The sequence below is a fragment of the Pituophis catenifer genome, unplaced genomic scaffold (assembly GCF_029215685.1).
Source record: "Pituophis catenifer annectens isolate HBS135680 unplaced genomic scaffold, rPitCat1.0.hap2 SCAF_2, whole genome shotgun sequence".
NCBI classification, from domain to species: Eukaryota; Metazoa; Chordata; class Lepidosauria; order Squamata; family Colubridae; genus Pituophis; species Pituophis catenifer.
Genome location: NW_027256882.1, coordinates 151,462,871 through 151,476,040, shown reverse-complemented (window position 1 = coordinate 151,476,040; position 13,170 = coordinate 151,462,871). Strand labels below are relative to the sequence as shown.

Sequence of the window (13,170 nt, the reverse complement as noted above, 5' to 3'; positions counted from 1 at the left end):
TCAGTTTGGGAGATGGTACTGAGGCACCAGGATCTCTTTGTTCCACACCAAGGTAAACAACAGGTAGAAGCTGATTTTTCAAGGGAAATCTGGAGTAGAAAAACAGCTAAAGTTTAAGTGCTTCCCTGCCTTTTGTAGGATAGAAAAATATAGAATTATTTACTACTATAGTGACACAGATTTATTTGCAACTATTAGCCATGATAGAATTGTTCACAGGCTCCTCTTCCCAATCACTTTCAAAAGTTGCTTCTTAGGAAAGTAATTCAAGGTAAACTCTTGTTACATATATATATATATATACTTGAAACAAATAATTCTATGAAAAGAGATAGCTGTTAACAAAGAATTATCTTGTTCTTATGGGCATATATACATTATCAATTGCTTACTGCTATCTTTGACTATAATAGATTTTCTCACCTTAGCTTATCTTGCTTTTAAGTTTATAATATAAATGGAGAGAGGGGTAAATGCCGATAGGAGACTAAATGGAAGGAAGAAACTACTAAACCTAATTCACCTTGAAATATGTTTATGATAAAACGGATACCAATTATTCCTGATTTTGCAAGAACTGTTTACTTAACATTGATAAATCCAAACAGTCGTTAATAAAAGACATCCTGTAGCCCAAGTGAAAATAAATAGATTTGTGTACTGTGACCCATTGCATTCTCTCTGTCTTTTTTTAGAGGGTTTTTTTTTTTAATGTAGTTCTTAAGCAAACAGGTTCCTCTGGTTAGCCACTAGAACTGTCTGGCTTTCACGCCTCTTGGTCTTCTTGTGGTGCTGGCGGATTTTCCAGCACAATGCACTTGACACCAGCAAAAAGAGTCCAGATGACAAGAGAATCAAACCAAACACGGAGATGATGGATCCATGGGAGTTGAAGCTATATGCAACTGCAGTGACCACCACACCAGCAATGAGGATCACCACCCCAAATGGGATTGTACAGCGGTAGCAGGAGAGTTCAGCTCCCCCTGTAGCAGCTGTCAGTTGGCATTCGCTCACTAAAGGGACAGCTATTACCCTGTAGTCATTGTTGTTGCTTTTCTCCTGCGTTGCACACTGAGGACACTTGGAACTTCCCAAGATCTCTTTAATAGGCTCGTCTGTCATCTTGCAATGTTTGACTAGCTTCTCTTGCATCAATGCTGAGGCTTGGGTGTTGTTTGAAAGGTTTCAGCTGTGAAAAGGAAATGGATTTGAATGCATGAATATTTCTGGACTACCTCTAGAAACAGGATGGACAATCTGCAGCCCCACATCTTTTTAACTCCTAGAGTCCTTTCTAACCCAGGGTTGATGGCATTTCAAAATGAGAAAATAAACTGCATTATAAGCCATAAAAGTCTTAAAATAACATGAAACCTGTTGCAGCATCCTAACAAATCCAAGAATCACCTGGATCCGCTTATCTGCCATAACTCTGGTCCTCCTTATTCTTTCCTGGATAATGTTAAGACCATAGTCCACTTCCAGTTCACATTGGGAGAGAGGAATAATTCCCCCCCCCCACAGCTATTATTCCTAACCTGGGAGTAATTGGCAAATTCCGTCATTTGCCTATGTTGAAAGCTAGGAGAAAACGAATCTTTCAAATGCAATTCGGAGCCATCTTCTGTGTTTTTTACATTTTTAACTTAAAACTCAAGACATTTCTCTACTACAGTTTTGTAGTGATTCATTTGTTGTAATTCAATAATTGTGTGTTAGAGTACAGATTGAGTAGCAAAAACGGCATAAGGAAATATTTTTGAAGGGTTAACAGGACAATCATTGGAATTGTTCAACATAAGTGCAACTGGTGTTCATCTAAATCAGTGGTTCCCAATGTGGGGCCCATTCCCCACAGGGGGACAATTTGATTTTTAATGGGGGCAATTGGAATCTTGTTTAAACCAAGTTAATGGCCTTTTAGGCTTCCTCCGTCTGAGTTCACTTTTTGAATATTAAGAATTATATGTAACTGGGGGGGGGGGGCATCAGGATTTTAGAGATGCTTAGGTGGGGGCATGGCCAAAAAAGGGTTAGGAACCATCTAAATATTATGGCATAAATGGTATCATAATATTGAAAGATACCAAAAAAAAAAGTATCAAGACCAGCAATTTCTTCTACAGCTCCTGTATAGGTCAGGGATAGTTCCAGCTTGCTCCATAGCACATCTATAGTATTTTGCATGCAGAGTTAAGAAGATACAAACTCTGGTGTCTCTAGTTACACAATGTATCAGACAGCAGCTGAAGATCTTTTTTTCCCCATGAACTGTAGTAGATCACTTCTTCTGATGGTCATTGCTCTTTTTTTTATAATTTATACTATGTATTACGTAGGACTGTTGGGAAGGGCTTGGTTAGCTGTGATAATCCAAATATAGAATGTTCCTTGTCTACAAAATTTCACTGGCTCCAATTCTGATTAATGTATTTTACGTTATTTATACAAGTTTGGATTTTTAATAGGACATACTAGGAACGTAATAGCATTATGTTCTTTTGTAGTGATTGCTGTGGAATTGTTTAATTGAACCTGTAGTTTTTGATTCAGACTTTAATTGAAACAATTAAAGAAATATGGGTTGATTATGATCATCACATAAAATTTGTTTTTGTCTTTACTGATCCCACTGAAATCAAGGAGAAAAAGAGAAAGAGTTGATGTAAAACTGTCATGTTTTAACTTATTCAGGTCCATAGCCTCCATAGAACTAACTACCATATACTTTACTTATTGAAAACATTTACGCTGGGTCTTTCCAAACCTTAAGGCAGTTTTCAGCAATATAACAATGAAAATTATTTGTGATTTTTCAAGCTACTAGACTGCACAGCTCACAAAAGACAAACTGATCCCCTACTGTTTGTATGTGCAGCCTTCTCCCAGTCATTTGCAAACAGTCATTTCCTTCCAGATAGAAGAAAAGCAGGGAGCATGAATGTTTACAACACCTGCTAATTCTGGCTTTTACAAAAGCACTGGGACTTTCCCTAGCCAGCCTGAAAAACTCAGTGGAAAAGAAGTAAGCAGAGGGAGAAAAATATTTCCAATTTAAGATAGCAGAATCAAATACCCAGTTGGATCAACACCCTTATTTATACCCTAATTAGGAATAATCTCAGCATTAAAATATTTTAGGTTTAGATTTAGGTTTATTTGGATTTATATACCGCCCTTCTCCCGAAGGACTCAGGGCGGTGAACAGCCAAAGATAAAACACATACAGTATAAAATTTAAAAATTTTATGCCACTATTTGCCACTATTCAAGCTAATGCAGTCAATGCATTCTGAATCAATCTAAGCTTCTGGATGCTCTTCAAGGGAAGCCCCACATATATTGCAGTAATTCCGTAATAAGTGGCTAAGCTACAAGTGAGCCAGAATAATGTCTGCCAGTCTTGAGATCATCTGACATACCAGATGTAACCTGGTCACATTTGCCGTTGGCTCTTTGTCAGAGAGGTCCAGAGGGACTGTCAGATTATGAGCCAGTTCTAAAAAAAGGAAGTATATGTCTCTGGTACTGAAAATTCTCCATGTCCATTGCTACCTTGTCAGGATTGAGCTTTCTTTATCAGATCCTAATTAACTTTCAAGGACTAGGACAAGACTTCTTGTTCAGCCCAATGTCAAGATAAGCATCATCAGCATACTGATGATATGTGACTCTATGCCAATGAATATCCTCTGCAGCAGCTTCATATAGATATTAAATAGGAGGGGTAAAGTATCAAGTATTATTACTGACTGAAAACTCCCGTTCAAAACCACAATAAAATAATGTCCCTTACACCTAACTCTTGAAGTCGGGCTACAATAAACAGAGGTCTCAAAAGCCATATAAAGGTAAAGCAATACCATGAGCGTCACACTTTCACTATCCCAGGCTCATTTACAGGCCTGAAATAAGACTGAAAAAGCATCTAGACAATCTATTTCCTCCACTATTCTTCAATCTTATCAATATCCTTCCCTAAAATGAGAATGTTAGAGACTGGACAACAGTTATTCAATATAGCTAGATTATACTGCTTCTTAAAAAGGTGCAATACTACCTTTCTAAAGATAGGGAGTACTACTGCCTCTCTCAAGGATGTATTAACCACTACCCAGCCCCAGTCACCTGATAGCTCCTTGGAGACTGTCACCAAGCAGAAAGACAGGCACCCAAACCACAAGGGTCAGAGCCAATACTGTGAAGAACATTATCCACTTCCTCAGAACCAAAAGAATCAAACTCTCTGGATTAACCTTGCAAGGAACACTCTTAGTTACCTCAATAGGATCTGCCTATTTAGCACCCAATTCCAAATGGATTTTATTTTATTTTTCTTATCTTTACTTAATATGGTAAGGGTAACTTTAAACAGGCCACTGAATAGCAAACTATGGATCAATAATAGATATTTTAGCACTCATATTAGCACATGTAAGATCAAGTTACACTCTTATAAGATCCAAAAAGGTTTGCTCTTTGTCTTTTTCTGATGTGGCTTTAGGTGTCTCTGCTGTTTAACTTCCTGGAGCTTCTCAGTAATCCTGGAGCTTCTCAGTAATCCAAGGAGTGCTCATGAACTGGTGTTCAGGAAGAGGCCGCCTAGGTGCAATTCTATGCAAAGCTGCAGCTGTCCAAGTATTCCCAGCTGGAGAGCAACACTTCAGCACAGAGACCCACCAGTGTTTAGAAATCCCTCCCAGGCATTCTTTGGAAACCAAGTGGATCCATTATGTTCTTGGGCCAGGCCAATCAAATGAGCCTATCCTCCTGTTTGGTAGTACTGGTCAGATTCATAGCAATTAGAGTATTATCTGACCACATTAAAGGGCAGATGTTAACATTTATATATCACATTTGTTCCAAGCAATAATCAAGTCTAATACGTGAACTCCTACACGAGTTGGGGCTGTGACTCATAGATTATCCATCTATCCGAGTTTATCCATCTATTCTGGTAGTAGCTCTTCAATATCTTTGGCAAATAGGTTTCTGTGTATCTGATCTTTTAAAAAGCAAATAAAAATGAATAACGTTTTGCTTTCTAAAGAAGAAAAAAGAATACCAGTCAACTCTCAAAGTGAGCAATACAGGCTATGAGGTTAACCTAAAAACAAACCTAGACATTACAGGCTTGGTTGTCAATTGGATAATCTCTTGGATACCCTTTTATGATAGATCTGGTTTAATTACAGTGGAAGTGTCATATGTCTATTGCATACAAAAACTTGAGTTAGCTATTATACCATATTATCTTTACAATCCATAGCAATACTGCTGTCACTTCAGTTGAGAAAACTAAAAGTATCCTTAAACACAGAGGCCTCAATATTTTTATTAACTTATTATCCGTTCAGCATCATCAATGTATGTCATGATCTGCAAAGTTTTTTAAGCAAAAGTTATTCCTGTCCAGAAAGATTACTGTTTAATAATTGATAGTGAGAAAATCAAGATAAAACACGCATTGGAGTGTCACTGTTTCACTCTTTAAATATGACTTATAATGCATTCTTCCTTTCTCTTTTTTGCAGATGCATGGTTTTATATTTTTCCTCTTCCATGGGGCAAGTGTGAACACCCCCCTAATATCAAAATTTCTTCAAATCCAAAGAACGACAAAAATTTCCTTGTGATAGAATACAAGTTATGATTGTACAAATATTGTACTATAACATAAATGGATAAATATAGGGCAGAGATTGTTTTTTTTTTTTTTTAAATTTGATTTATATGCCGCCCTTCTCCGGAGACTCAGGGCGGCTTACAATGCTTTAAGCAATAGCCTTCATTCTTTTGTATATTTTTATACAAAGTCAGCTTATTGCCCCCACAAACTGGGTCCTCATTTCACCTACCTTAGAAAGGATGGAAGACTGAGTCAACCTTGAGCCTTGGAGAGATTCGAACCAGCAGAAATTGCAGGCAGCTGTGTTAATAACAGGGTGCACTAAACCCTTGTACTATCAAGGCTCTTCTTAACATGTTTAAAAAGCCTATTGAATGATTAATTTGTATTTATTTCTTCAGATATTGAGTTATTTTATTTCTGATCTAAGACCATAATAATTTATCATTGTTCATGCACACAAGCAAGAGCTAGCTTCCACCTACCTCTTCTGTAAAACATTTATCATGGCTTGATTTGGCAAGCAACGGTGAATCAGACTTTTATTCTCCAAAGCAGTTGATGAACAGCAAAAATTGAGGGCTTTTAATCGTTTGTGTTGTTTTTTCCTGTGAAAACCAGACACTCTATAGTGGGACCTAGAGAAAAGAAATTGGATAGAATGATAACTGCAAAAGGATGAAGTTAACATAAATGATAGAAATATTCAATATAAGCAACAGCATAAGCTTTTTTTCATATATACACATATACAAACACATATATACATATATACACATAAATAGTATATGTATATATATATTTCAGGATTTCTGTTTATTAAATAAAGTGTGCAGTGCAAAATGTATTAGTCAGACTACAGCTAACAGCTCTTAAGGTAGGGCAATATTTGACAAACAAGCACATACATCAATCAAATTAAAAAGAACAACACAACCAGTTTTGAGGAATTTTTGTTAATTAAATCCTGCTGTTAAAAGATTTTTTAAAAATCAGGAAGTAAGCACTACCAGTTATTTCCCTTTTCAGGGGAATTACCTTTCTTTGGAAGAGTTCAACATCATTCAGCCCACCAGATTAGAATTCCACAGAATAGACACCAGAGCTCTAGAAGCTCCATTATTTATGCCATTTGATCTGGTAACTTCATCCTTGTTTGTTCCTCATCAACTGCTCCAAAGAATTTTTTCAGCCTGGCTCATCTGACCAGAGAGGCCTCGAATATGACAGCGATCCAGAGGGAACAGGAAACACAAATCACTTGAGCAGCTTCTCTTCATACAGCATTCAAAATAAAACACTTGCATTTCTCTCTGTGAGGTAGAACCTACCTATATGCAGCCCTGTCCTTAAGGAAAATAAATAACTAGTTCAGGTGAGAGAAGCCAAGGAGCAGGATGCCAATTTCTCAGCCTGTCATCCTGTTCTTCCATGCTATCTTAGGTTATGGTGAAGAGAGAAAAATCTGTGTCCCTCATTGTTTAATTCTTAGCTTGCTAAATCAGCTTGTTGCTTCAGGTATGGAGACAAATGGTTGTCCTGCTCAGTCTTGAAAGCAAGAGCTTGTCAGTTTCAGTGTATAGAAGAGGAAAAAAGGACAACCCTCCTCTCTGCTATCTTTCAAGTTGATCCCATTTAAAATGATAAACTTTCTTGAACACCTGCATTTCTAACAGCTACATCCCAGATTGACACTTTCCATGATTTCCCTAAGCAAGGAAGAGCCAAAGCAGCGTCAGCTAGAGCAACAGCTGTGAAACCACAAGGCAGTCAGGTTAACCTTCTGAACCTGCAAAAGATCTGCTACTAAGCTTACTCAACATTCCTTTCCTCTGCCTGAACAGCTCCAGAGGACACTTTGGCTAGTTCAACACTGCAGGCCAAGGCTTCAGACCAGGGCTAGCAAGAAATGTGAGGAAGAGATAGAGGGATAACTGCCTACATACTACTTGCATTGGATCAAAATACCATGCTGGGCTGATCCTGTTTTCTGATGACAGATATCCTCACTGTAATTGTCAATGATATATTCAAAAACGCAGCCTTGAATAGTAATGTTGAAATATTTTCTTTTGCAACATGGTTTATCAAAGCCATGTTGCCTTATTACAAGGCTGAATTTTCGCAAGCAATGTGACTCCTGTTGGTATTTTCAGATGCATCGGAGTATAACTCTCATAGTTTGCAGCTAGGGTAGCCCCTGGCTTATAGTGATGGGAAATGTAGTACACATATCTGGACAACACTTGTCCATGGATGGTTGCTATATGGCAGTAAGACATCTGCAATAGCAGTATAGAAAAGGAAGTGCACATGTTATTTTGAAGATTGTACTTCATGGGCGATGGGGATAGTCCTCATCCCATAATTAGCTTTATGTTTAGGGGTTATTAAGCAGTTAAACGTTCTTGTGTGCTCTCTCTCTCTCTTGCTCTTTCCCCCTCTCTCACTTCCTCACACACAAAATTCACATTCAGCTTAGCAGAAGGCGATTCAGATTTAGAAAACCTTTTAGAGATCTTGGCTCCTTGAGGAAAAGGTCTGAATGCATAGATTGCGGCTTTGCACACTAATAATCTATCCTAACTTCTCTTTCATGTTTCAAGGATTACGCAAGAAGTTATATGAAAGATCTCTATTTCCAAAACCTTTCAGAACTTTCTTAAAAAAACAACAACCACAAATCTTGAGCTAAACAGACAGATTATCTGACCTGGTATAAAGTTCTTATGTTTCACAGAATTGAAAGATTGGTGAAATTTAGGACTAGACATGTTCAATGAATTCCAATTTCAGTGTGTGTTCTCCCAAAGCAAAGAATAGCTTTTCCACAGGTTAGATTTAAAGGTGCAACATTTATGCTTCTGAAGGGCAGATAAAATCACAGCTTCCTAAAAGATCATCTCTTTCCCTCTTTTGAAGGATCAACTCTTTTCGGGTATCAGTTATGACATTTCATATTTATAATGTCCCTGCTAGCTAGCTGACTAGCTAGCTAGTCAAATGAGGAAGATGTAAAACCGGTTGAAACCCACCACTGTGCTACATACATTATTACCTACATTATTTTCTATCTAAACACATTTTATGAGATATACTCCAATATTCTGCCAAATATTTTAATTAAACAAATTGATTTTATGGTCCTGCCATTCCAGTTAAAACGATTTCTTAATATTACAACAACCTAAGAGTATCACCAAAGACAAACTTGACTCAAAGAAAAGCACAGAATGGGATATAACAACTAAGGATGCACAATTTTCTGTCTCTTCACATTCATACATGGCTTTTACCACCTCTGAGACGAGCTACATCCAGCAGAGGTCTAAGGATGAACTGAAATACCTACAGTTTATTCCGAGACAATTTATTAGAAGCTGATTCTCAAGTATAAAGGATACATGACCAGAAGTCTTAGTAGGTGAGGTGCATTTGTGTACATATTATTTATGATGTACCTATAGAATGCTGAAATAGCTGAGCTCCTGAACAGCTTCTGGACAGTCATCCAGACAGTTATTCAGCCAATCCTCAGTTGGCTACAAAGCTCCTTGAATACTGTACTCTTGGGCCAGTCAATTGAACCTATGGTGAGGGCAAAAAAAAGCACATTTGCCCTGACTTGTGATGTCTGATTTAGCACTATTGCAGAATATAAACTCCATCAGTACAGAGGATGTTGAAGGGAAAGCCAGATAGATCTATAATGTACTGAAGTACACACCCACAACTACCATGGAACATGCAGAAGGTTGGGCCAAATATTGAATTGTTTGGCAGCTTTTACCACATTCTGAAAACTAAAGAGAAGGAGTGCCATTATTCTGTGGTAGAGCACATAGTTTGAATGCACAAACATTGAGTTTAATTCACAGCATCACTAAGTAGAATTTTGTATGCGTCTGATCCAAACTATGAGCCTAACCCAGTGTCTGCATGAAATATTCAAAAATAATCAAAATCATACAAGCAAAAAATGTAAACTTTGTTCATCTAATCAACTTCAGTATATTTTTTTTTAAAAAGTCATTAATTCTGATCAAGAGGAGAATAAATATACTTGTGATTCCGTACCTGTATCTCCTATTCTATTCTAACTGTATCAGTTCACAAATCCATATGCTTGTATGCATTTATAAAGATCACATTTTATATAGAGCAAACTTAAAACTAAGAATTATTCTGAAGCAAAGTCTCACTGATATGAACCAAAGAAACTTGGAGAGGATCACACTAGGAAATTAACTTTTGATCTTTTTTCTGCCATGAAATCCTCATTTCAATATTTCCTAATTTTTTCGGTTTTTCTGAAGACATATTTCTCTGCCCAAGGATGGAAAGAGACAACAACAGGATTGTTGTTTCTTTCTTGAAAGAGGTATGATTCTCCATATCCTAGTAGCACTGTTAATGTTCTTCCCATCTTTGGTTGAACAAGGCTTGCAACTTTTGAAGCATGAGAGAGTTTAGGAACAGAGCCTATACTGGGGAATTATCTTCTTGCAAAAACAACTTTCCCCTTTGATCTTTCATGCCAGAGAAAACAATTCCAGTGTGTTTTTGTAAACCTTTCTTTACTCATTCCTTTACTGCCTCCAACATTTTCTCTATCTCTACTTATCTTTACTTAGCTAAATTGCAAATCTTTTAGGTACTTCTACAATCTACATCCTGACTAGTATCAATCCACTTGTCATCTTTAGAGATGTTTAGCAGAAATTGTTATAGCAGGTGGGGGCGGGGGAGTTGTTTATACAATATTTTACCAGATCCCAATCCCAGATGAAATATGGCCCCAGATTATTTGAAGAATTGAAGAAAAAGTAAAAGAACTGTTAAGTATTAACTCTGACATTTTGTGGAAAGAAGATTAAAAAGAAAGTTATGGCTTCCAGGAATGTTCAAGGCTGGATACTTTAAAGTAAATAAAACACAGTAATATTAATGATGGATCAGGACTGAAAAACCTTGCTGAATATAGCATTTATTAGTAACTATAAGGAGCTGCTATATGTTCTTACTCAGAAGTAAACTTTCTTCCATTGAAATAGTTTTAACTTCCAAAATATCATGTACTGTACAACCTTAATATTATGAGAAAAGAAATAAAATTTTAATAACTTCATCATGTGTAGACATACAATTCAATTTGTGCGCTGAGACCCATTGCTGCATTCCTCAATCCGGCATGAATTCAACATTCATTTAGGTGCATCTTGCATTTAATTTTTTTTTCCCCAACTACACTTGACCTAGCTGATGTACAGAATGACACACCACCTCCAATAGTCCAGACATCAACTTCAGGATGGTCAAGTAACACTCAAATGCAAATTACACCACTAACTCTAGTTGCATTTCAGAAGGTTATAGAGACCTGAGTCTTCAAGAAAAAGAGAATCCAAAGGAAAATAACATTTTCCATATTAATATTCTTGCCCTTCTCTAGGTATTAGGGGTGGTGGGGGGGAGGGGAATCTGCGTAATCTAGTTTTAGTTCTCGCTGCACGTTGAAATACTATAAGCACAATTCCAAAAGCTAGTTCCGGTTGTGCGATTCAAACTTTTACGTGCCTGTCTTTAAACCCCATTGTAAAAATTAAGATCCTATAATGTAAGGCAACGCGGTTTGGAAATCAGTGAGGAAAGTGGGGCCAGAGTTGTAAATCAAACCCCTTCGCTCATAATCCGCAGTCAAACAGACGCATAAATGCATGAATAAAATGTATTACGGGGCATTTATTTCAATGTTAAGATTGAAAGAAAGCAGCGCAGTTATTGGAAAGTTTCGATTACTATAGTGTCATATCTCTAAAAGTCGGGGAAATATAGTCTAAAGAGAGTTCGGAGGGAAAGGTAAAAACTATCTGGAAGCACTTTTCCTTTTTAAAGTTTTTTTTTTTTTTTTAAAGAACTGCCTACAGCTATTGAGGGAGGAAAAAAACACAATAAAAACCCGTATTCATTTAATATCCCTCCCCTGAAATTCCCCGGTGCTCTACGGTCGTTTTTCGAAGTTTCTCCCCTCTGGTTCCCTCTCAATAACCGAGAACCGGAGTTACTGTTTAAAGATAAGCTTATTTAGGAAGGGAAGGGAAAAGCCCGGAAAAGTTTCCACCAGTTCTCCCTTTAAATCCAACCCAGGAGCCAAAAAACGAGCCGTGTGAGCAGCTTACCTCCGCTCGATCAGCGAAGAACTGAACATACACTTGCCCAGAGCAATCCGAAGAGGGGGAAGCTAGGGACTGTAAAAAAAAGGTTGAGCCAGAGCTTAAAAAAAAAAAAAAATCAAGGGACCGGAGTCAATTTCACAAGATTAAATGAAAAGCGTTCTTGGAGGGAACAAGCTGCTGGGGGATAAACTTCACTGATTCTGGGTGGTCTCAGCGAAATCACCACAAAGGGGCGTCTGGGAAAGCAGACTCATCTTTTGCTAATGACAGAATAGGACAGCAGGGAAACTGAGAATTGGTGGTTTGGAGAAAGGTTCCAGGAGACTTTGTAATGGGCAAAAAGTATGTCCTTATAGAAACAAGGACGAGTCCCCTTCTGCAATCAATCAATAACTACAGGATATCTGAATAATTATGTACCTTTGAGCAAACCACAGCTGTTCAGAAATTGGCAGTAATTTGCTTTTATTTTATATGATCATTTATGATTATTTGCACTCAGGCTTTATAAAAATGCTCAGGTGTTATATTGTATCTATTGATATCCATCTTGTCTATACCTGCTTCCTAGCTATAGTGGGGAAAAATAGACTGGTAGACTGGCACAGATTATTGGGAGCCATATCCATATTTACTACTTCTAGGCCATAGGTGTCACTTACAGCCACAGTTACATAAAAATGGTGACATTTGCATATGTTGCTGTGGAAATGTTTCAATTGTAAAATTTCCATCAGTCACATCATATATGTTGCATGGATATTCCATTATTTGTCATCTCTCGTCCGTTCTGCTAACATCCATATCTTGGGCCACCCTTTACTTATTGTGTAGCTTTGCACCAGTCATTATTTTGCAGAATTACCACCCTCAAAAAGGTGCTATGAAAAAAAAAAAGGGGGGGGGCAGAAGGATCAATACATCTCCAGCTCTTTGAAAGAAAAGGAAGGTGCACATATGAAGAGCTCTACATGTTTTAATATGCTACTGATCAAAATGTGTTGGATTCCTTAATTCCCAACAAATGTGCATATGTCACACTGATTCACGGATTATTCAACCATATTCTAGCTTAGCATATTATACAAGATACATTCATGTAGTTAGTGAGGGCTCAATATGATGTGCAAATTATGGAATTGGGTTAAATGAATAAACATGAAGTAAAGTGGCTAAGTATTCATGAGAGATAGCTAGGCTGATGTATTGGTTAAGACACTCGGCTAGAAACCAGGCAACAATGCATTCTAGTATTGCCTCGGGTGCAAAGCCAGTTGCGTGACTTTGGCCACTCCACCCCTTTCAGCTCTAGAAGAAGGCAAGGGCAAACCACTTCTGAAAATCTTACCAGTAAAAGAGCAG

General features: G+C 37.5%; 1 protein-coding gene across 2 annotated transcripts; it reads right to left on the bottom strand.

Annotated features, from left to right (window-relative positions):
* Window positions 1–532: 532 nt before the first annotated feature.
* Window positions 533–11,838, bottom strand: TMEM100 (transmembrane protein 100). 2 transcript variants are annotated; one of them, XM_070934821.1, is made up of 4 exons: window positions 11,812–11,837; window positions 6,671–6,848; window positions 6,118–6,270; window positions 533–1,192 (listed from the first exon to the last, which is right to left on the bottom strand). In XM_070934821.1, the coding sequence occupies exon 4, from the start codon at window positions 1,153–1,155 to the stop codon at window positions 721–723; it is 435 nt and encodes a 144-aa protein (XP_070790922.1). In that variant the 5' UTR covers window positions 1,156–1,192; window positions 6,118–6,270; window positions 6,671–6,848; window positions 11,812–11,837; the 3' UTR covers window positions 533–720. The 2 variants fall into 2 exon arrangements, with proteins under 2 accessions (XP_070790922.1, XP_070790923.1); XM_070934822.1 differs by lacking the exon at window positions 6,671–6,848 and having other exon boundaries at window positions 11,812–11,838.
* Between the last annotated feature and the right edge of the window lie 1,332 nt (window positions 11,839–13,170).